The 25,721-nt window shown below is 34.9% G+C and overlaps 2 protein-coding genes across 2 annotated transcripts in view; one reads left to right on the forward strand and one right to left on the reverse strand.

The window, feature by feature from the left end:
- LOC132115446 (inositol polyphosphate-5-phosphatase A-like) overlaps positions 1-13,989 on the forward strand; it is a 33,596-nt gene extending 19,607 nt beyond the window's left edge. The window contains exons 2-16 of the mRNA XM_059523930.1: positions 1,824-1,865; positions 3,295-3,395; positions 3,743-3,830; positions 6,849-6,912; positions 8,201-8,304; positions 8,668-8,720; positions 9,037-9,156; positions 10,258-10,342; positions 10,435-10,530; positions 11,303-11,377; positions 11,489-11,562; positions 11,765-11,876; positions 11,995-12,063; positions 12,153-12,219; positions 13,786-13,989. Of these exons, the coding sequence (XP_059379913.1) occupies positions 1,824-1,865; positions 3,295-3,395; positions 3,743-3,830; positions 6,849-6,912; positions 8,201-8,304; positions 8,668-8,720; positions 9,037-9,156; positions 10,258-10,342; positions 10,435-10,530; positions 11,303-11,377; positions 11,489-11,562; positions 11,765-11,876; positions 11,995-12,063; positions 12,153-12,194 (1,125 nt within the window). The 3' untranslated portion in view covers positions 12,195-12,219; positions 13,786-13,989. The remainder of the gene's footprint in view (positions 1-1,823; positions 1,866-3,294; positions 3,396-3,742; positions 3,831-6,848; positions 6,913-8,200; positions 8,305-8,667; positions 8,721-9,036; positions 9,157-10,257; positions 10,343-10,434; positions 10,531-11,302; positions 11,378-11,488; positions 11,563-11,764; positions 11,877-11,994; positions 12,064-12,152; positions 12,220-13,785) is intronic.
- Positions 13,990-19,243: 5,254 nt separating this feature from the next.
- On the reverse strand, positions 19,244-21,708 carry LOC132115117 (homeobox protein Nkx-6.3-like). Its single transcript, XM_059523518.1, has 3 exons — positions 21,279-21,708; positions 20,190-20,359; positions 19,244-19,951 (listed from the first exon to the last, which is right to left on the reverse strand). The coding sequence occupies exons 1-3, from the start codon at positions 21,694-21,696 to the stop codon at positions 19,721-19,723; spliced, it is 819 nt and encodes a 272-aa protein (XP_059379501.1). The 5' UTR covers positions 21,697-21,708; the 3' UTR covers positions 19,244-19,720.
- Positions 21,709-25,721: the final 4,013 nt, after the last annotated feature.

The following is a 25,721-nucleotide window of genomic DNA, read 5'->3' on the forward strand; positions in this document are numbered from 1 at the left end:
TGGTTTTTAAGTTTGTTTCAGTTCAATTCAATTCACATTTATTTGTATTGTGCTTTTCACAATACAAATAGTTGCAAAGCAGTTTCACAGAAAATTGAAGTATATACATTACATTTAGGAGTAGCTTATCAGTGGTGACTATATGAAGTGGATGCCCAAATGGCAGATATGTACAGAAAAAGTCATGCAGTTAGTTAATGACATGGAATCAAACAAATGGTGAACATGATTAAAAACAATGATTGCAATCAAACTTTAAAGTAGTTTTTTGTGTTGGTTCAGGGTTTGCATCATCTGAGGTCCTCGGAGGGGTTGGAATCATCTCTTCTCAGGTGTTCAGTCATCTCAGATCTGTGTAAGAGCTGGATTCAGACTGAAGCGTGTGTATTTCATAGTTACCTTGGGATGCCCATCCCATGGCAGAAACAGAGAGGCAAATAGAGAAAAATTTGCGTAGCTGCTGTTCAAATCAAGCAAAGAACGATAATGTGCATTTTGATCAGATATAACTGGAGTACAAGGTTATGAGACACATTATGTGTATGCTTGGCTAAAGAGATGTGTTTTTAATCTAGATTTAAACATAGAGAGTGTGTCTGAACCCCGAACATTATCAGAAAGGCTATTACAGAGTTTGGGAGCCAAATGTGAAAAAAGCTCTACCTCCTTTAGAGGACTTTGCTACCCTAGGAACTACCAAAAGTCCAGCGTTTTGTGTCCTTAGGGAGTGTGATGGGTTGTAGTGTGGGAGAAGAGTTAGGTACGCAGGAGCTAAACCATTAAGGGCCTTATAAGTGAGTACCGGTAATAATATTTTGTAACTGAGACAGGACTTAATAGGTAGCGAATGTAGAGATTTTAAAATTGGGGTAATATGATCATATTTTCTAGACCTGGTAAGGTCTCTAGCTGCTGCATTTTGGACTACCTGTTTACTGAAGATGGTTTGGGTTGACTCTTTTAATAGATGTATTAGATGTGCCATGACTGTTTGAAACCTGCTTCTCAAAGCCAGAGCTTCAGATACATGTTCAACAAACATTTGATCAGAATTTTCCCACCGTTTACATGCATACACTCACTTTTAAAGTTGATTTCAGTTTTATTTATGTATTATTAATGCATTATGTTGATGCTTTTCTTTTGCACTATTGTGTATCCTTTCAAACACACAATAGCCTCATTTATTGAGTTTTTGGATGAAGTTAGATCAGGTGTCTGTCAGCAGCATATGTTGACTGCATATACGATCATCTTGGTAATATTATATTTGATACTATACTGTGTAGACCAGTTTTGTTTCTTGTGTAGGATAAAAGTAGAACTGCTGTACTGTACTTTCACCAACTCATCTTGATAAATATCACATACACAGCTGCTAAACTGTTTTATTGTCATTTAAATGTCAACTGTGAAATACAAACTAAATGTGCAAAGTGCAAAACACACCTCTAATGTACAATTTGTGCTGTATAGGTATTACTGTGTTCAGTATGTTACGTGCATTATCTATGTCTGTCTCCCTGTCTAGTTTATTTTATAGAGAACTTTTTATCCATTTAAGATGAGAGTAATCATGATGGAAGCACTTCCTATAAATGCCTATGAATGGTTTGTTGAAGAATTCTGTGGCAAAATAGCCTGAAACATTACAATTGAAAGCACTCCGACGTAATGTCTCTGTTACTGAATGTGCTGCAGAAATCCTTTATCCAGTAAATCTAATCCTCACTGCAGTTTAAAGCTCACGGCCGAGGTTAATCAGAACATATTGTTCATATTATAAAAGTTGCCTAACAGGGAAATCTGGTTGTTGTTCTCAGGTGGGTGAGATTGAAGGAGACTGGCTGCGTGAGTTCTTCACGGTGAGTTTGTTGCCTTTCTTTCAAACACACACATTTGATGCTGCTCAATGTAGCGTAGTAGAAAAGCTAAACACAAGCTGTTTTAAACACGCTCCGTACATTGTCAGAGCTGTCCATCTGTTCAAACCTGCTATAAACACACATATAACACACCTCTGCAGAGTGAACTTTACTCTGCTAAATGGACCTTGTAAATCTAAAGGTGTTTGTCTCATTTATACAACCTGTCTTTTGTGCACCATAAAATCATGTTATGTTATCTGCTGTTGTCATGTTATGAGCACAAGGAAGTTAAATCACAGATTTCATGATTTTCCTGCTAGATATAATGTGTACACAATCTCTGTTGCCTCTTTTACATTGGATATACATGTATATAAATCATCTTTTACCTGCAGTGCAGAGACATTCACAAGCTGCACATGAAATAAAGAACTGCTTTGTCAAAAGAAGACATCTGCAAGTTTCTGATAGATTGTAGGAACATTATCCACATGTCCTGTTAGTATTTTTGTGTTAACTTCTGCAAACGATCTAGTGCATGAGTGAACTTTCCGAATGAATCCAACTGAACCATAAACAGTTTCAGACTTTTTGCAAACCTGAAATGTCACGGGCGAAATCCAGTCATTTCTATAGGATTCTATGCATTCTGGAGTTTCATATGAGGGCAAAAAAGTTCCCCATATCACTCATCTTCAAGTTGTTCACATGCATTTGCTGCACTGAAAGCTGCTTAGTTTGAAAGTGACTTCTGTGTGAGTTGTACTTCATTGCTACATTATTTACATTTTTTTTCCCTGCAATATTTAGCAAACACTATTGTGACTCTAGCTTTAGGCAATTTATTTTATTTTTATAACTAAATGTAGTTGGGTCATTGTTTTTGGTGATGTATCTTTAAGTTGTCTGTGGTTATGGTGCTTATGAGTCTTATTTTTGTGCTGCTCTATCTTTAAATAGCAGACTTTTTGTTAAACTGAGACAAAAATAATCCACACTGAAATGTTTTGGGCAAACAATCTGACTGACATGAACAATACAGTGTTGACCATTTATCCATGGTACTCTAATGGTAAGACCTTCTGGGGTTAGGAGTGATATTATCTATCCTGCTCCCTTCTCTAGACAAGTTTCTGAAGACAGAATAGGCATAACTGACATCATTGTAAATGTGGAAGGTCAAGTGTTGATTCATTCTTCTCACGTCAAAAAATTGGAAGTGAAAGTTTGGAATGGAAAAGTTTTGCTGCTGTTTTTAATAAAGGATAAATTGAAGTTCTGTTTATTATAGTAAGTTTTTTATTTTAAATCAGTGTTCTTATATGATTCTCAGGATGTGATGCTTTAATTAATTTAGAGGTGCAAAAGTGGATAAACACGCTGGAGAATAATGAATTGTATGTCTTATGTAAATCATATCTCCTAGACGGTGCACATGTATAAGCCACGCTTCGTCGCCCTGCACTTTCAGGAAGTTGGTGGAAAGGATTATATGATGAACATGGGCCACGCAGAGAACTTCTTCTGGTGAGATTACAGCTAATTCTGGAATACAAACTAGTTACCTTATTAAAAGTACTGTAGTAGTGCCATCGTTCTGTACAGTGTCAGTATCAGATAGTAGCAAATCACTGATTACTATGTTTGTATACCATGTTATTTACATATTTACATGTACTCTGACTTTTTTTAATCAAAGAATATTGTGGTCCTGCAATGTCACATGTCCAAATAATGTGATAGTGATACTATATTTTCAGTATTATTTTGGGATGACAGCTATGAATTAAACAGAATGATAAAAATTACTGTATTAATTGTTTTCATTTTAATAAATATATGCAAGAATTATATTGTTTTTATCATTGTTATAGGTCCATAGAGTCCAGCTCTGAGATGGCTGACTTCGACAGAGTCTGTGTATATGTAGACAGTCATTTCAAGGCTGTTGACAGTTTCACGGTGAGTGATATGGCTGCTGCAGTATCTGACAAGATGATTTCACATGCTTCCTTAGTGATTTAGTTCAAAGGAATCACATCTATCCATTATGGATTCTCTTGATGTGTTGACTCTTGTGCTACCAGCATTGTAGTTGGTTTGTATGTCCACTAGGTAGAGCTATATAACCATTTTGAGTACTGCCAATACCCCACCTCACTCACCTTCCTGTTATTGAAGTGCTATTCTTGTGTATAATCACAGTAGTGCTTCAAAGTTAAAGGCATGGTCCATACACCTAAAATAAAAACTAATATTTTTTTTATATTTAAGTCAATTATAAAAAAGCACTATAATAGTGTTTTATACAAGTTGCACACTATATTGCAAGTCTTCTGAAGACATCCAATAGCAAGTAACAGGCCACAATTATATTTGTTTTAGAACTTATAATTGTTCCCCCCCCAGTGAGCAATGAGATGAACTTTAGAACAAGATCAGTCCAGTACATGAACAAATCAAACTTATAATTTCACCACTCTTGTGTTGATTTGAACTGGACGAAGTGCTACAACAGATCTTAAAATATGAAGTTATGCAAAATAAATTATACACTGGGGTCCAAAAGTCTGGGAAAGACTGTTTTGAAAATTAGGATTCAGAATCTAATTTAAACCTGCAAACAGAAAATGTTAGAATTCTGAAAAGAAAAAAAAAAGCTAAAAAAAGAAAGACATATCGTTTCTAAACAAAAATACAAACACCTCTTGAGTATGTTAATTCTTATTCAGCTGCTGTCTAACAAAAGTGATGGACCAAAGACAGAGCCCTGGGGCACCCCTTTAATTTGTCCAAGTAACTTAGAAAAATCTGTAAAAAGAGAGAAGTTGCTGGTGTTTGGCAGGGTGTTAACCCTCAGCCCATCCAGATGAGAGGTGCTCTGTGTGTGTTTGTACGCTATGTGTTAGGTCTGTACCTTGATGGACTGGGTTAATGTGCAGGAGTGGCCAGGCAGCGGACCGAGTCAATACGTTTAACTCCAGATTAAAACTATTGATTAGGCCCCTCTCATCTGAACATGATAAATAAACTGAAAGTCTACGTGTGTGAGTGAGTGAGTATGTATTTGTTTTGTTGATGCAGGAGGGTCAGTGAGTTTTTTTTTACGTGCACCCTTTGCCAAACCTTCTTCAGTTTTTGTTACCAAATTATAAATGCATCTACCAATATTGAAATGCCACACTGAAATCATCTTTGTCAAACCAAATTTGGCCCTTCACATGAGCCTGTTTCAGTGTTCCCACACACACATACACACACTAAAATAGAGATCAGCACACTTATACCTTTACACCTATCTTCATCAATCAGGCCAGTGCAGCGTTTAATAAAAATGTATTGACTTAAAAGTGATTTTTTTTATCTAAACACCATTTGTACGATGAGTGTGCCAGACGCTCTCTGCATTTACACACACACTCTCTTCCCAGTCAAGCGATGATTCACAACCCTCAGAAAACTAATTACAAATCAATACAGATGATGTGAGACAAATGAGAATGAAGGTGGGTGTTAACACAACTGATGGCGGTGTGTGTGTATATGTTAAATTTATTTAGCAAGATTAGATTATTTTATGCCATCACACAGTTTTTTGTATTGGCAATCAAAGAGACAAATTTTTCCATGCCCCAGTGGTATTTCAAATACAGTAGATCCTTGTCAACAGCATTTAATGATACTTTACTGCAATAAATTTGCTTTTTTTTAATTTAGCTTCAAAGTGTGGAAGAGTCGAAATCTGGAAGTTTTTTAGAATCTTTTCATGTAATTATATATTTTAAAATACAATTTATTCCTGTGGTGCAAAGCTGAATTTTCAGCATCATTACCTGATCCTTCAGAATTCATCTTAATAAGCTGATTTGCTGCTCAATAACCATTTCTTATTATTATCATGGTTGAAAACTGTAAAAAATAAAAAAACAGCATTTATTTGAAATCTAAAAATATTTAAAACATAAGGTTAAAAACTCTTACTCACCCCAAACATTTGAATGACATTGTATAAATATTCTTGATAGTCCTTTTTATGTTTTTAAAGTCCTTCAAAAACTAAAAAGTGTCATGAGCAAAACATCTATTATAATATAATTAACATTTTAAATGGTTTTAAAATTATTAATATATATATATATATATATATATATATATATATATATATATATATATATATATATATATATAAAATATATAAATGATAAAAAAAAAAAAATCATATATCATAATATGCTAACCAGCCAAACTTTAACCCCTTGTTCAAAACAAGTTGAAATCCAGTCATTTCTCAGTCCCGTTCCCAGTCATGCACAGTGTAGTGCATGTGCCTGCTGTAATGCCCAGTCTCTCAAGACTGGTCATATAGAAAGAACTGTCACATCAAAAAAACATAATTTCTCTCACAAGATTTATATATTTCTCCTGAGATGGATATTTTGAAGAAATCATAAATGTGTGTACGGTATGTGTTTTTGGTGTGGCGTGCTTCATGTCATTTTTCTCTGCCTTGCATTGAGCTTGTGTTGGTTGTTTTAATTTTCTGTCTGTATTGATCTCTACGGGGCTGGATTGATGTGCGCTCACTGGAGCAAGCAGCTAGTACATTAAATCCATTCAGCGCGCTGTCAGAAAAGATGCAGGAAATGTGTGCGTGAGGTTTGTGAGTATTGCATGGGCAAATCTGGATGTTGTTTAGGTACCAAAACTATGTGCAAGTCTATGATGGGAGACTTCAGAAAGGCTGTGACTGTTACAGTGTCTTAAAAAAAGTCAGGGTGGAAAGATTATGATGTGTGCACACCATCAACGTGATCCAAAATCAAAGCAGCTCTTCAGACATCGGGATCTCTGTGAACCCCTGCTTGTGCATGACTTTAAGCTGTCAGGTCATTAGCCCAGTATCCAATCAGGACATCATTAGAGCTTCAGAAGATCACATGCATGATTGTTTGTTTGACTGATTGATTTATTTGATTTTAGGCTCTGGGAAGCATGTATTTCATCCACAAGTCACTGAAAAATATCCTACAATATGACTTCAATGGTAAGTTTTTTTTATTTGTATTTATTATTATTATTATTTATATATTTTCTACTAATATAAGGTATTAATGATGAAGTCCAGGTTATATCACAAAATCAGAAGACACAAATATGTAAGGGATAATATACGTCTCGTACTGGAGTCCTGATCACCCTTTTGGGGTTTAATATGGCATATGTCAAGCTGAATGTGCATCATCCTTCTTATTACATGCCTATCAAAAAAAAAAAAAAAAGAGTCCAAAAGATATATAAAACAAAACAGTAGTAGAGTGGTCAGCTGGTCATGTATTGTTACCGGGATGAGCTGAGATGTATTCAGGAGTATTTGTACACTAAATGATGAATGGACAGAATTAGGTTTTTTAGGAGAGCAGTGTGACTGCAAATTATATTTTTCTTCTAAAAATTAAGATAATTTTTGGACCATAAAGATTTTTGCATTGTGACAATATTTTCTTTTAAGCACATCCCCGAAATATTATGTTTTAGCATTTTAACATGAAAAATTATGGCATATTATCTAAACTGTAAAGTATCTATACATCATTAAAGTACTTTAGTACTGCCATTAATTTATGCTATGTGTATTAACTGAAAATGTCAGAATTATGGTCATAAAAAACACTGAGAAACACCATTGAAAGTAATTGAAATTAATAATGTGAAGTAAAAACATTGGATACTTTGCAGTAATGAGAATTCAAAAGTTTTAAATTTTAAAAATGGTATATTTTCTCAAAATGATTTATTACTATATATTATAGTATTAGTATTCATGTAAATGTTTAATAAAATGTTTGTTAGATGAATCAGATATCTGGTCCTTTATTTCCAGGGAATTATGTAGTGGAGTGGGTTAAAGGGTCCAAGGATTAAACATGTGAATTATATTTTGCACAAAAATAAAACAATTTTGAATAGAAAAATGTGTAATAAAGTTAAAATAAAACACATAATCTCACAAGTCGAAAAACAACTCATTCACTGCTATTAGCAGAGAGATAAATTTCCCAAATAAACGTTCTCCTTCAACTCATTTGGTTAGAGTCTCTGATAGAACAGGACTCTAGTCACAACATCTCATGAATAAGCTCTCACGAAGAGGACTAATAGAAGAGCCATTAAGATCAGCGGACCAATGAATTCGTTGCCCTATCAAATCAGTGTCTCATAGATCCTGCGCTCACAGCCTTCAGCCGCGAGACAACTCCAACATTAGTATATTGATTTGACATTTGCATGTTTTTCTTACAATATGTCTTGTTTGTTTATTCCTCCTCCTGTAGTGAATGAGTTTAAAGACATCTCAGGACATAACAAGTACGTGGGTTCACTGGAAGGAGTGACTTCCGTGGAAAAAGAGAAATTCCCAAAGAACTTTTGGCCTGATGTAAGTATTGTATTACTGCGTGTGCAGTGGTAGGTTTTATTTTTTAAACTATTGTTGTGAATTCTTATTCACTTAAGAGTCTCATGTATCACACACTTCTGTTTTGACTACATTTTTAGGGATGCACCAGTTTATTTTACTCCTACTTGTATTGTTTAAATTCTCCAGTACAATGCATACAGCATTAGTTGAATAATCCTTTAAATACAAGAACACACAGTAAGCAGAACAAATGAAAATTACTAGAATACAGTTACTTGCAATTACAGGGAAAGAAATAAAGTACTGGTACTTTCTGGTCTCTAAAATTAGATGAATGCATCTTTAATTTTATAATGCATATGTATGTGCATTTAATTACAGTTCAAGTGGTCCAGAAAAGGCTACATGAGGACACGATGGCTCATTCACAACCAGTATGTTTGCACACTTTCGAGATGTCTCTCATAATTTTCTTTACAGTCTGTCATGTATGTGTTTTTTGGCCTCAGTGTGAAGTGTGTTAGCAGTGTTAGTGGAATAGTGTGTTATCAGAAGTGCATTACTTGCAAACATGTGGCAGCAGTACACATAGAGAAGTACAGGAACTGAAGACTGAGTGATAAATGAATGAAACTTGTGAACTCCATCCTATCAGCTAATGTCCCACATCAGTCACAGAGACCGACGGGACTGATAGACACCCCTCCCCCAGTTTAATCATATGTCTTGTGTTGATCTGTGTGTGTACAGGGGTTTAGATTTGGTGAACGTTCACCTGTTTCACGACGCCTCCAACCTCATCGCCTGCAACTCTAGTCCGTCGGTGTATTCTGCAAACCGCAAGAAAGCGCTTAGATACGTCATCAACAGGTTTGTGCTTCGGAATCATTCACTTGAATTACTCGCATAAGTAGTTTGTGTTAATTAATTCAAGAAATAAAAATGACAGTAAATGCAAAGACATGAAATTACAATTAAATACTATTCATTAGTGCATGTTATATCCCTATATTCATTCATATGCAGAAACGTTCTAAAGAACAAACAAAAAATGTGCTTAATATTTACTCACCCTAAGGCGATACAAGATGTAGATGCATTTGTTTTTTTTATTGGAACAGATTCTTAGGAGCATTGCATCACTTACTCACCAATAGATCCTCTGTAGTGAATGGGTGCCGTCAGAATGAGAGTCCAAACAGCTGATAAAAACATTACAATGTTTTAAGTTTAAACAGTCGCTTCTGGCAAAAGTCCATAATTCACAATTACACTTCATCCAGTAAAAAATGTCCATCACCTGTTGTCCTTTCATATTAAAATGCACCTACCTGTACATATTTGTTTAGAACTGTTTTGGTTTGTAAACAATGCTTGATCTGTGAATATATTTCTCACCTGATTCAAACGACACTCCTTTTTGACTGGAGTTTTTATAGATAGCGTACTCATATTTTAGCCAGAATGGTTTGAAGTTATAATAAATGTATTACAAACACACAGCTTTTCACTGAAGTGATGTGGATTACTTGTGGATTATTGTGATGATTTTATCAGCTGATTGGACTCTCATTCTGACGGCACCCATTCACTGCAGAGGACCCACTGGTGAGCAACTGATGTAGTGCTACATTTATCCAAATCTGTTCCCATGAAGAAACAAGCTTATCTGCATCTTGGATGGTCTGAGGTGGAGTGAATTTTAAGGAAATTGAAATTTTTGGGTGAACTATTCATTTAAACCAAGGCCACAACGGTGGAGAAAAATAATATAACACTATAATATCATAGTGAACTCATCATGACCAAATCAAAGCCTGAATAGGATAGAGTCCCAGCTAAAAATATTTCCAGTCGAATATTCTCTTACGCACAGAAATACATGCTGTGTCATGTCGTCTTTCAGCACAAAAGACATTGGATGTGACGTGGTTGCTGGTCTTGTTTCAAACTCTTGCTTTTGTCTTGCAGGATATCAGATAGCAGCTACAGTCCTTTCCCCTTCTTTCTGTTTGGGGATTTCAATTTCCGCCTTGACACACTCAGTCTAGTACAGGTAGATCTGACTGATATATGTCCTGCATAACCACTGAACGCTTACACACATGAATTATATGAAGATTCATATGTGTGTTTCTTTGTGAACAGAACCTCTCCATGTCGGCCGATATCCAGACGGTAAAAAAAGACAGCAGCAACGAGGTCGAAAAGATCATCTGTGAAGAGAAGGACAACGACCATAAGGTGATCATCTATTTACAAAGCAGTCTCGGTTTCAAATAAATAAGTAAATCCATAATATGATATGCTGAATAATTCGTCAAAAGGAATAAGACTTGAATAATGGCAGCTGAAAATGTAGCTTTGCATGACAGGAATAATTTGCATTGTAATACATGCAATATTATTGTATATAAACAAATATTATAGTTCACACTGCATTTCAGATCAAATAAATGCAGCTTTAGTGAAAATAAGGGCATTTTTGTGATATGTTTTGTAATTAGGACCATTATTATTATTTATGTATATTTTTATATTTAAAAAATTACAGTTTTTACCAATTTTTTTTTATGATTATGTTTTTACAGAGCCTCCAGCAAATCTAGTGTCACACTTGCTTTACTAAGACTTTGCAAACATAGATCTTAAAGGCTCTGACTTTGCGTCCAGGAGATGATTAATATTTTCTTTTTGTGTGCGCTCAGACATATCCAGTGCACTGTCCAGCCAGATTTATGGTTTTTGGAGGGTTGATATTGACTTCTTGCCAGTCCAGAAAATGCGAGCTTGCATTCAGATCGCTCCCGCAGACGTGTGTTTCATTACTTGTGCCAGCAAAGTTGGAGATACTCTCCGTTCTTTGCTAGTTTTTTATCCCCTGCATTAACCCCTGTCCTTCTCTTCTCACCTCTTTGTCTTTCCTGTGTTTATTTTCCCTTTACTCTTGTTTTATTCGGTTTTCTTCCTAACCTCATTCTTTCTTTCTGTCCTTTTTTAACCACTCTGTCACTAGGTCCTCCTTCACATAGAGACCAAGTTATTTGCTTACTTGCACCAGGCCGTGTTCAGAGAAAACAACGGAAAAGAGGTCTGAACTGTGTTTTAAAAAATGAGAAACTGACTAGAGTTTCACAGATTATAATCAAAATAGTATATCAGTAAAAAAGAGTCTGTGCTTATGTATTGTTCTGTCTTTCAGCTGCTGAAGTACGATAAGGAGATCTCTGAATTTGACGACGTCCTCACAGAGGAGGAGATCCACTTTCCTCCCAGGTGAGCAGCTTGAACAAGTCTTGTTAAACACTTAAAGTGCACAGTGTTCATTAGTGCTAAATATTCAACTGACAAGAGACTTTTAGAAACATTACAAAAATCTTACCAACCCCAAACTTTTGAAGCAGTGTGTATTGATGATGTATGGTAATAGTGAGTCCGAAACAGTGATGTTGTGCGTATCTTGTTTGAATGTTTTCAGTTATCCATACAGTGAAGACTACAGTAAACCTACACAGTACATGAACACGCGATGCCCGGCATGGTGCGACCGCATCTTAATGTCCCACAGCGCCTCAGACATCATCCACCGGGTGAGATTTAATGGGATCTTAATTAAGTTTGTTCCACCGTAACTAAATATTTTCTTACTTTTTACAAATCCAGGGGTTTAAATGAATAACCGGTTGATTTATTGTGTGTGGTCTGCAGAGTGAAGAGGATGAGATTGGTGTTGTTTATGACACACTGGGCTCCAACATCTGCATGGGAGACCACAAGGTACATCCTATCTTTATTACAATAAATAAATGAACAGCAATGAATGAATCAGTGAATTCTAATGTTTATCTTCTATGTCTTCTCTCCAGCCGGTTTTCCTGTTTTTTCAGATGAAGACGATCACACATTGACACACAGTACTGGTAGAGTCAAAGGGTGAGGCACGTGATTTGTTCTCTGTTTGTGTTTTTTATAAGCATAAAACTATCAGATTGTGTTTTGATCAATATATTTGATAAATATGGACAATATGCCAATAGTTTTAATGCGCAAAGATATACAATTAAACACGATTGGCAGATAATTAGATTATATTTTCATATATGTTTTTATTAATTACCAAAAAAAAAAAAAAAAGGCAAATAAAACCAATATAATTAACTTCGTTTTTTATGTTATGGATTTAAAATGTAAAATATTATTATGCATGGTGAGCGGCTTTAAAAAAATCTTGTTTACCACCATATTTAATAGTGCAGAATATTATTAACATAAAAATCAAAGTATAACATCGTTCTCAGCTTCTAAAAGGCCAAGATATATCATAGATGTATACAAATATTAACCAGTAATTTTAGCCATTGGTTTAGGTTCAGCAAGATTTAAAATGAAATAAAAATTTTCATTCTTTCATTCAGCAGGGATGCATTCAGTTGCTCAAAAAATGGCAGAAAAGACAAATAAATGCTGTCCTTTTGAACTTTTTATTCATTAAAGAATCCTGAAAAAAAGTATCACTGTTTCTGCAGAAATATTAAGGAGCACAGGTGTTTTAACATTTATAATAGATAGATAATTCATTATAAAGATAGCTAATTCATGTCATTAATGTTTTAATATTCAACGTGGAATAGTTGTACTTTTACAAATGTATTCGTCCTGCTGCAGGGCAAGTGAAATAATGAAGGCGAAAGGTGATTAAAATGGTTATTTTTACCAGAAAAGCTACTACAGGCATGTATACTTTAACTTAGCATGTTGAAGAAAGGTTCATGCCCGTGTTTTTTGTCAACTACCCAAGTACACATCTCCTGTTTCTGGATGTAGTCCTAGAATGGCCATCAGTCCGCTCAAGGGCTGTCCTGATGTTCCCCGAGGAGCCGTTAGCAGCCCCTCGGCCCTCATTCACGGAGATGAAGCACCTCAGTGCTGCGTGATTGAAGACGGGGCCCGCCGCTCGGCTCCTGATCTATCTCTGTTGGATTCTCTGTCTCTTAAGCCTACGCAAGCATTTCTTTAAAGCAGCAGTGTTCATTAATTACAGATACACAGAACACAGATCTATTGGCATTTTTAGGGCAATGATTTTGTTTTGCTGCCAGTTTTATGTGTGTTCTATAGGTTACACTTGTCTAGTGTTTGGATGGCTTTACTGCTGCTGCTGGTCTGTCATTTAGTCTGTTAGTGGGGTTCAAATAGACTTCAATTATGGACATATATATATATATATATATATATATATATATATATATATATATATATATATATCTTAATAATATAGAGGAATAAACTGATTTTATTAATTAGGATTTACGATTTTTCCAGATTTTTAATGACTCTTTTCCTTCAGTAATTCATTCCGGTGGCCTTTTAAAAGTAGTTCATGTCAAATACCCATAAACCAAATTAATTAGTCAAGTCGTTCATGTGCAAGTCTAATGTTTTCATACATTTTATTTGGATCTGTTTAGATTATAACCACTTTTTTTCTCTCTTTATCAGGGCTTCCTGTGTTGTTGACGTGTTTCTAGAGGTTTTTCTGTGGACATCTCTGCCGATCACAACAAACACACAAACACACACACACACACACACCAAGACATGAGCAGACCCCTACAACACCCAGCGCACAGGACTGCCAAACTCAAGTCTGCACAAAACACAGGAACTGTTTATTTCTGAAAGCTGTGTCCTCTGCTTTCACGATATACAGTACAGACCAAAAATTTGGAAACATTACTATTTTTAATGTTTTTGAAAGAAGTTTCTTCTGCTCATCAAACCAGCATTTATTTGATCAAAAATACAGAAAAAAATGTAATATTGTGTTATATTATTACCATTTAAAATAATTGTTTTTAAATTTATTATACTTTAAATTATCATTTATTTCTGTGATGCAAAGCTGAATTTTTAGGATCATTATCACACGATCCTTTAGAAATCATTTTAATATAATGATTCATTATCAAAGTTGGAAACAGTTTTGCTGCTTAATATTTTTTCAGAACATGTGATACTTTTTTAGGATACTTTGATGAATAAAAAGTAAAAAAAAAAAAGAAGCAGCTATGTTTTTAAAATATAAATATTTTGTAATAACAATATACACTACTGGTCAGTAATTTGGGGTCAGTAATTTTTTTTGTATTTCTTCTTTTTAAATAAAATCAATACTTTTATTCAGCAAGGATGTGTTAAATTGATAAAAAGTGATAGTAAAGAAAATATATTATTAGAATTTTTTTTATTTTGAATAAATGCAGTTCTTTTTAACCTTTTATTCATCAAACAGCAGAACTGTTTCCAACACTCATAATAAATCAGAATATTAGAAGGATTTCTAAATTATCATGTGATAGACTGGATGTTACATGTGACACTGAAGGCTGGAGTAATGATGCTGAAAATTCAGCTTTGCATCACAGGAATAATTTTTTTTTTTTAAAGTATATTCAAATAGAAAACTATTATTTTTAAATTGTAATAATATTTCACAATATTACAGTTTTTTCTGTATTTTTTGATCAAATAAATGCAGGCTTGATGAGCAGAAGAAACTTCTTTCAAAAACATAAAAAATAGTAATGTTTCCAAACTTTTGGTCTGTACTGTACATTTAACAAAGACTTCAAGTATGTTCAGTGTGACTTCAGAAATACCTGAACGAAGATAAACAGGAAACAAACAAAAAAGACAGAGAGAAAGAACACAAAGGCACTTCTCAAAGCTCTCGACTCCTCACTTTTAGGTTTACACTTTGCATAGAGTATGTAAACTTACACGGGTTACAGTGGCAAAGCTTTAAAATTACAACTCCATTCGTTTGCTTTTACAGTAGGCTACTCATTGTAAGGATGTGAATACAAGTATGCAAAAAAAAGAGAAAGTAGCATCATATCCAAACGCAAGCTGCTAGGTCGCACAAGCTTTGGTTGCTGTTTCAATCTAGAATCTGTAATCGCTTTGCATTGCAGTTCATCATACATGTTTCAAAGGGTGTAGGGCTCGTTCTGGTAAAGCACTGTTCAGCTACTAGCTTTTCAGTTCTTATACTTCTTGCATGTGCGGGTATAGATTCATAAGCGCATGTTTTTGCATTTACACTGGCCTCAGCACTTAACGGCTGTCAGCTTCAGTCATTGTCTCTGCGGGGTTGTTAGTCAGACTCTCGGATCGATAGAATATGTACAGGACAGCAAGGGGCAAGTTATAAAACCATTAGCACTTGTGAATCATGGAAATCCCACCCAGAGTGCCCTGGCCTGGAAGCCCCCAGACTTTTAATTAGAGCACTAGAGCAATGTGAATGCTAGTGTGGAGCGTAGCGTGTTTGTTGTTTTAAGTGCGTCGAATCTTGGGTATCTGGTATTGTTTAATAAAGTTTATCAGCTCTGTATAGTATCTCAATGGTGTTGGTCCAGCGTTAAGTCCGTTTAAAGCTAGTCATAATGACCAGTTTTCATATTTTGTGTGATAATATGCTGGTTTGTAAATTGCTTTATTCAATGCTTCATGAAATTACTTTAAATTGTAAATACGTAGCGCTTCTTAACTGTTATTGAATCACCTTGTTTCATTTAAATTGTTGAGGAAATGTTTAGAGTCACCAATGCTCAGAAAAAAGGATAGTTCACCCAAAAAGGAAAATTCTGTCATCATTTACTCAAGTTGTTCCAAACCTGTATGAGTTTCTTTACTATGTTTAACACAGAAGAAGATATTTTGAAGAATGCCGGTAAACGAACAGTGGATGGTAGCCATTGACTTCTATTTCATTTTTCCATACTATGGAAGTCAATGGCTACCGTCAACTGTTTTTTTACCAACATTCATCAAAATATCTTCTTTTGCTGAAAGAAATTCACACAGGTTTGGAACAACTTGTTGATTAGAAACGACAGAATTGTCGTTTTCGGGAGAGCTGTCCCTAAATAAACAGAAGCTGACACACTTTTATAGTAAAATGTCCCTTTAAATGCAACATGTTCCTCATTTCAAATCCAAAGCAAACAATTTACAAACAACCTCTACAAGCAATTAAATACAGATATGACAGGGCCGTGAATTTATTGATTCAGTTGATAGAATTTGAACACCCCATGCATAATTTAAGCACAAGGGTTAAATGGTACGGCCCACCTGTCAATAATGGACTTGTTGTAGTTGATTCATGGTATGGTCAACATAATTTACTGTTCTCGAGGGCATCGCTTCAAACCGTGGTTCAATAGGAACGGCATTGATGTCATTTAGCATTTGAGATTTTACAGATAAACACAAACACTACAGTCTTTTGAGATTTATGTGCACAGTTATTAGCATGCTAAGTTAAACGTGTATGTAGCCATTCATGTTTGCACTCGTTTTGGGGAACTATTTTACTTTGCAGTGATGTGAGCATATTTTTTTTCTTTCTTTTTTTTTTTAGCAATTGTGAAATTAGACACATTGCTTATTTTATGTTAACCTTTTTTTTTAAGTTATTTCTACTTTCTCTATCTCTCATTCTTCTTTTCTTTTTTATTAAAACAGTTAGACTTGTTTGAGGCATTGGAATGGGATCTGCCGAGAAGTGTTGACAAATCTATTCTATATTATGAAATATTTTCTATCCAGAAAATGGATAGTGGTGGTAAGTTTAAGATAAATGGTGACTGCTGGGCCAAGGGAAACTTGTCGATAAGATCATAACATTTGCCATTTGAAATTATAGGTTGTTCATAAGGCTTAAACACGAAAATAAATCTGACATAAACAGTAATATTCATCCATAAAAAATTGCAGAAGCAGAAAAAGTGATTGACATGCAATACTTGATACTGTGCCAAATATTCGTTTGTTTCCTCACTTTTTTTGTTCCATTTTGTGACTTGTGACAAACCTTTGTTAGATCTGTTGAAACAAATGTAAAATGCAGTAAGATAGCTGTACCTCGTGTGCTGCCGAATGTTGACTGGCCTGAAACGGTCTAAAGAAACTGTACTATATCTTCTGCAGCACCTATGAATGTCTTTTCTTAAATATATGTCTTATTTCCTAATAAAATGTATATATTCATCAACTGAGAAGTCATGTTGTTTGTTAGCCTAACAGATGCATTAATAGTGTGTAATATCTACGTATTCAAACTAAAATATTTAAATTATGTCATTGTGTATTTTAAATCTGATATATAGACCATAAAAGCAATTTGAGTTCTGATTTTATTTATTGATATTTTAATAAATGCATGGAAACATACACTACTGTTCAACACGTTTGGGGTCAGGGAGTTAAAAAAAAAAGTTTCTTAAGGAAGATTTTTATATGATATTTTAAACGTTGCAACAGGTGTTAAAATTAGCATCACTGAGAAGATCCTGTTTGGTCAATTGTTTCACATCGACTCACATTAATTGATCAATCCAAAGTCATTATCATTATGAGTGCATTAAACCGAGGTGTTTAGTTAAGACATCCATAACACACACACACACTCACAGCCGCCCACCATCTGCTCTCTGATTTTAATGAAAGGATCTGAGATCTGACTAATGTCTGTCTGTAGACATCTGATCTCAGAGGAGCCATTAGTTAAGAGAGATGCATCAAACTGACAAAGACCACTTTATATGGAGCGCTGCTGATTTGCTGAAGAATTATCAGATATGGTTTATTAAGCATTATCTTGACATGTAGCTTCCTATCAAATGTGATAAAGACAAAAATTTGGGAAGTGGCTTTATTTATTACTGTAAACTTCATTGAATATATGAACAATATTTTCACAAGTTTGGGTTCGGTAAGATTTTTAAAATGTTTTTGAAAGACATCTCTAATGCTAACCAAAGCCGCATTTATTGAATCAATAATACAGTAAAAACAGTACTATTGTGAAATATTATTCAAATGTAACTATTTAAATATATCTTAAAATGTAATCTTTATTTATTTATTGCAGATTAAACATTACAGACATTCGCTTACAATATAACAAACTATCCTTAAAATTTCATTTATTTATGTTTTTATATCTTAACTTTTTTTAAAAACAACTGTATAATGTTAAAAAGAGGCCAAACTAAGACTCAACATTCAAAACAGTGATTTATTTTGAATTTTCAACATAATTCATTTACAGATCATATACATTAGATTATATGCCTTTAAGAAGTTAACATTTGGCTGTATTTGCTATTTAAAACTGAATTTATTTAATTATTCTGGGGAATATGTACCCTGTATTCAAGAGTTGTTAAAAATCAATAAATAATATCTCTTTGCAGTGCACATGGCATTATTGAAAACATGCTGTTTTATTATTAAACCTGATCTGATTCTCAACCCCTACTTGATTCATGTGCTGAGAGAGCTTCAGGTTAGTTTACTTCACTCACACAACATGAGATGCTTGTTAACAACAGCTGACATGATGCTAAACAAGACATGCCTGTCTGTGAACTCTGGCTGTGGATATTGCTGGACGAATTGTGCCATTGTAAGGACTAACAAACACACATCATTTCATAATCATTAGAAATGAAAATAATAGAAAACTTTGGAAGAAAAGAAGGAGTGTACATCTACAGTATCAAATAACATGACATAAAGAGAGTGAGAATGCAGTTTGTTCACTATTGATGTATGTATCTGCTTGCATTTGCTGCATCTGCTCGTTATTCCTAGAGTTTTATGAGCATTTTTATTGTGATGCATTTTATCCCTAAATAAGTCTGAACAATATTAAATTCGAAGACAAATGGGTAACACTTTCTATGAAGCCTTTAAATAATGCAATAGGTTTCCTTAAAATTGATTCATAATGCTGTCAATTGTATGTTCTTGTAAATAAGTGTCACCAGTTCCACTATAATAAATTAAAGGTTTATTCATAGTTATGTATTTAGAGAATATACTGTAATCCAATCAATATATATATATATTTCATTTTAAATACATTTCCAAATGAATTACAACCAATAGTTCAATATTAAAAAAAATGACAATAATCATAATCTCTAAAATATGTGTTTTCTCTTTGTATTTTCTTATAGGGGCAATTTGTCACAATAAATGTAGGCTATAGCTTAGAATAGGAATTGCATACATTTATTAATATCTTCAGCTCAAATATTTTGTAGTTTGTAACCTTTTACATTTTATTTAGCCATTTCATTAATTGTTTTGTAGCTCAATTTTTTCTTTCTTTCTTTTTTTTACTGTTTACATTTGTACTAGTAAAACACCAGTGGGCTTTTTAATGGCATGGCTAACTTTTGAAATCCGTTCTGTATTTTCTTCCTATGCAAAAATGGTGGAAACGTGAAATCGACTTAATAGAAAGCGTTACCGAGATGGGTTAGCCTCTGTATTACTGTGTGTGTGTGTGTGTGTAGTCCGAGGCCTCTCGTCTGTTTATGTAGCGCGTGTGTTGTGAATTGAGCGCGAGCTCTCCTCAGATGTGATGCGGTCCCAGGCGCAGGACGGAGAAAGCTCTGCGGTGTTTGCGCAGCAGCTGTCGGATCTTCTCGTCGTCTGTGTCGGGGTCCAGCGGTTTGTTGTACTCCTCGTCCTCCACCTCGTTTTCCGAGCAGTCTCCTCCGCTCTCCCCGCGCGAGGCCTGTGTGGAGCTGGGCTCCGTCGCGCTCTTCTTCCGCCACTTTGTGCGCCGGTTCTGGAACCACACCTGAGAGGAAACACAAACACGCACGTGCTGTGAACACTCATTACAGGGCATCAAAATAAACACATTCTTATCATTAAGTGTTTGAATGTCAGGTATGTACACAGAACCTACTTATATTCAGCTTTCTAACTACTTTAGCAAAGTTAGGATGCTCTAATTAATAAGTTACCCAGGTATGTGTTAGGCCTATATTGAATGGTGCTCAAATGCTGAATTATGCATTAGTATGTTATCTTACTTTAACTTGTGACTCGGTCATGCCGAGTGAGTATGCCAGTCTGGCTCTCTCGGGTCCTGCCAGGTACTTGGTCTGCTCGAAGGTTTTCTCCAGAGCGAAGATCTGATGTCCACTGAACGTGGGTCTGGTGTGCTTCTTCTTCCCCACAGTCTCAGTGTGATGCCCGCCGTCTAAAGAAAACACACACCTGGGCATCACAGATACACCTGCATCTGCTGACACTTTCAGCTCAGCTTCTGTGCTTTATTTATAACTCTGTGAGAAGTGACTCCAAGAACCAGTTTTTACAATAGATGAAGCATGAACTGGTAAAATGGAAACAAATAAATAAAAAAATTAAAATGTATATTGCCATTTACATTCTATTATGGAAACAGTTTGTTTAAAATGTGTCAGCTGAAACTAGATGAAAAAAAGAATCACATGAAACTTTCTTATCATGAAATACAAATGAAAGAAACACCAGGGATTATATTGAATAATTTAAAGTTTTATTTTTCATAGTTATCAAATGTGTATGGAAAATGTTAAATTTTTAGCATATTTATTATATTGTATACATATCATTATTTTAATATATTTAAAGATTATTTTAATATCATAGATTTTTTGCATTTCCACTAAAGCTTTAAATAATGAACTGTTTAAAAGGATTCATTAAATTATTAAACTCTTCATTTCAAATGAATTTAAACCATAAACAGTCAATTTTATATAATAAATTACCGATTTATTAATTTTAATAATATTTCTTTTTAATTTTTGCTGAATGTTAAAAATAATTAACTATTTGGATTTTTTTATTATTAAATTATCACATTATATATTTTATTTACTGAAAAACTGTAAACTTTCATTTAACTTTACATCATATACAGTCAATTTTATGTACACTAATAATATCACACTGACTGGACTGATATTCTGATTTAAATACAATCTTAATTGGAAAACGTAATGTTTTTTCTTCTGTTTGGTATTCTTACTGATAGTAGATAAATGTACTAAATTAGTATAGTGAATGTCAATGTGTTGGTATCTCATCACATGTAATGCTCCAAATCAAATGCACTTATTGCTCAGACTTACTGTTGGGACACTGCTGTCTGGCGCCTCTCCACTCGTACCCTCCGTCCACCCAGCAGCTGCTGCCTTTACCCTTCAGACCCGAACATTCGACTCCAGGTTTAGAGAAACTGTTCAGTCCCGATGGGGTGTATTCCCGGTTATAATACACCCCTGGACTGGGCACGGCTGTCCCGAATCCACTCATGGAGGGGTACCCGGACAGCAGCGCAGGGGTTCCCGGGCCGCCCACCATGGACCGACTCAGGATGTCGCTGATGCCATGCGGCGTGCCGGCCTGGAGCTGAGAGCTGATGTGGGCCGGGCTGAGCTTGTAGAAGGAGTTGGGAATGGAGTACTGGCACACCGGGGCCTTGATGTCTGAGGGGAACTGGTTCAAGCTGTTGTTGAAGAGGAAGGACCCTGAAATATTGGACTCCATGGACACCAGTCTGCACTTCTTCTGCTTCAAAAGACGATGATGATGGTGATTCAAGACTGATTTCTTACCAAAGTCGTGACATCAAGTACTCCGAAGGGTCTAGTCCGAGTTCACCCTAACCTGATAACTTTCTGTTTGATAATCTGGAGTATTTCCACATCACCCCCGAGATGTCTCAAAGAACAGGTAAGAGTCTGTGTTTTTATTTCCTCTTCTTGACTCTTTAACTAGTCCATAATGGATCTCCAAAGTGAACACTCTCACTTTCACAGACAAATGTCCCACCACTGGCTCTCTGGTTGCAGGTCATAAATAAGATGTACCTTAGACCGCTGTGGCACTTTCTTCATAATGATGGACAGAATTAGAATGGCCTGCCTTGATTGGTTGAGCGCTCAAAGTGCCTGGTCTCTTCATTGGTCTGTTCGCAGCAGGACAGCGTTTGATTGGCTGTCAACAGATTAATAGTTTTTTAAAAAGTCTGGGTAATAAGTTGCTTTTTAATGGGGCGTCTGCCGTGGCTGTGGAGGAGCAGCTAGTAAGCTCAACACAAGGAAATGGGATTTTTGTCATCTTGTATGGTCACTGGGAATGTATTTACAATGTCTTTTCCTTCATTATAATTGTAGAATTTTGGAAGATCAGCTTTGGTGACTATGTCTGACAGATGTTTTTTGCTTTGCCATTTATTAATACCAGAAGAACAAGTGCTAAATCTCCCTCTCTCTTGCCTTATTCCTCAAAACTGTCAACAAATAGCCAACAAAGGTCTGGGAAAACGTCTAAGGTTTAATCTAATTTCATTAGAGGTGGTTGTTTGGCAATTTATTATCTGTGCACTTAAAAGTAACAAGTGCACAAAGATAATGTAATGATTAGAATAGTAGGATGCAATATGTCATGAAGGATCGACAGAAATGAAAAGTTATTGAGTCTGACCTTAGACATTGCCCTTGAGTCTCTGGTCTTAGACTGTTTGATATTCTGTCCAGCACAAGAAGGGTTTTACAATTACAGGTTGTTCAGTGCTATCGATTATGTCTAGGTTCATGCATAAATACTTAATTTTTTTTTTGAAACAAGCATTCACCAGTGGTGTAGGGCAGAGGTTTTCTATGAGGTATGAAAAATATTAATGCATTAGAATTTGTTTTCCTTAATAATAATAATCACAAAGACATGACTTGAAGGGGTTATTGAAATGTATGACCTTTACTGTGAAATGAAATGTTGAAATCTTTATCTGATGTATAAATAAGTTTATATAGCAAAATAAAAATATAGCCAAAAAAAAAGAAAAATTAGATTTGTTATGCTTAGTAAAAATAATCGTGCCTAATATATATATATATATATATATATATATATATATATATATATATACATATATAAAACCATATTTGATGGTTGCTGTGATGCATTAATTATTAATAACAATTTAACAACATTTACATGTTCAATGTTCTCTGATGTTGGTCGGGTGAAATGAAAAACGGTCACATGCAGAAAAACAATTCAAATCTGCAATATGTTTTATTAAGCGTTTTGTAATTGTATTTAGTTTTTTTTATTTTAATATTAAATTTTTAAGATTTTATTCATTATTACCTTTTCATTGACTCACAAACCCCTTGCAGTTACCTCACAAACCCAAATTAGGGAAACCCTGCTATAAAGCATAGACATTACATAAAAACTGGGAAACTTCTTCTATCAACCTCTTAGGTTTAATAAAGGAAACCAGCATTAAATTACAAAATTCCCTAATTGTGTTTTCTTGTTTGGCCTGCTTTAACCCGATTCCCTCTGTAGAGGGCGATAGATGATAGTCTTGATGTCAGAGATCAACAATCTCTTTATTTCAGACCTATTGACTGACAATCCCTTATTCAGTGCAAGACACGAGGACCAAGCATGAGTAATGCAAGTGTGTAATTAAATAAACCATTACAGTTGTAAAGTAATGTGTCCTAACACCAGTATGGCCAATATGTGCTTTTATTTCATGTCTTGCTGTTCTGTTTCATCACTGGCAGATGCCATATACAAAGATGAATCTAACATAGGGTTGTCAATGCTTAAAAAACAACTGCCAGTCTGTCATCAGCAGACAAATCAAGCTACTGAACTTGTCTCAACTTGAATTTGTCTTTGTGTTAAGACATTTCGTAGAAAGAGATGTAATCGAATCAAATGAAACCAGTCTCTCTGTTCACTTTTAGGCTGTATATCATAATAACATGTAGTATTACATAAACTCAGGAGAAAGGGACATTTAGTTAAAACAGTTACATTGTTGTTAACAGGTGACAGTATCTTGTTTCTTCTGATCAGTGTGCTTCTTCAACTAAGCAAGCACTATCTATTCATCTGGGCTTTCTGTGGGGTATTTATAGTTTTGGAAAGTTCTGGATTTTTATTGCCGCCACACACACACACTGACAAATGTTTGTAGAAAGCTGTTGCAACTTCTTCCTAAGGCACATTTCAAATGAATGGCAGGGTTAAAGTTCCAGCAGAGCCTGGATTTGCACAGATTGTATGTGAACATGACCATTATTCTGCAGAAAGGAATGAAATAAAAGTGTTAAAAGTAGATGATAATTCTACACTTTTTGATATCGTTTGGTGGGCGTGTAGAAGGCAAGGCAAGAATTCCATTTATGTGTAAATCTGTTTAACACTGCAGTTAGTGTCTGTGTAAGCTGACACTTGGTGTCTGCATACTGCACAAAACCATATGCAATGATAAAGCTTTCTGCAAAAACTGCATTATGCACACACAGCATTTATTTCAGCTAGTGGTGCCTGATTATTTAACATTTTTAATGCAGTTTTGTGTAAATGTGTCTTAATGATTGACCGTATGCGTGCAAAAAACAAATATTTGCAAAATATATCACAAAAATATCACCCAAAAACTTTTTTGACTTAAAAAAAAAATTGTGACTTTATAATGTGACATCCTGTTCATCCTTCAAGCCAGAAATGGAAGTTCAGAAGCTCAATGCATTGTGGGTTACTGTACTACAATCTGCTCAGGTTGTATATTTTGGGTATTCCATGTATATTGAATTTTAAAATACAAAAATAAAATAGGTAAGAAGAATACTGAGTCCACAGCAATTATTTATATACTAAAAATATAGTTAGCTATATTTGATTTGCTTTGTTGACAGCAGGTAGATCCCCTCCCTCATGCCAGGGATGTTTTATCTTTGTTTATCAGTTTCCGCGTGTTTCATCAGTCTTGTTGATACATTGCATTGTTTCACAGGAGAAAGAAGCGATTATGTGATAACAATGAAAACATTCTACAGAACCTATGCTACAGAACATAAATTAGTTTCTTATTCAGTTGAGATTTTATTTTATTTTTTTTATACAGTTTTTATTATTGTCAAGTGCTTGATTTATGCATATTATTGTCTAAAAGGTTCTAAAACTACAACCCGAATACCGGAAAAGTTGGGACGTTTTTAAATTTTAATAAAATGAAAACTAAAGGAATTTCAAATCACATGAGCCAATATTTTATTCACAATAGAACACAGATAACGTAGCAAATGTTTAAACTGAGAAATTTTACACTTTTATCCACTTAATTAGCTCATTTAAAATTTAATGCCTGCTACAGGTCTCAAAAAAGTTGGCACGGGGGCAACAAATGGCTAAAAAAGCAAGCAATTTTGAAAAGATTCAGCTGGGAGAACATCTAGTGATTAATTAAGTTAATTGATATCAGGTCTGTAACATGATTAGCTATAAAAGCTTTGTCTTAGAGAATCAGAGTCTCTCAGAAGTAAAGATGGGCAGAGGCTCTCCAATCTGTGAAAGACTGCGTAAAAAGATTGTGGAAAACTTTAAAAACAATGTTCCTCAATGTCAAATTGCAAAGGCTTTGCAAATCTCATCATCTAGAGTCCACGGGAAGTCGTGGCCTAATGGTTAGAGAGTCGGACTCCCAATCGAAAGGTTGTGAGTTCGAGTCCCGGGCCGGCAGGAATTGTAGGTGGGGGGAGTGC

Source organism: Carassius carassius, chromosome 34, assembly GCF_963082965.1.
Source record: "Carassius carassius chromosome 34, fCarCar2.1, whole genome shotgun sequence".
In the NCBI taxonomy this organism is placed as follows: domain Eukaryota; kingdom Metazoa; phylum Chordata; class Actinopteri; order Cypriniformes; family Cyprinidae; genus Carassius; species Carassius carassius.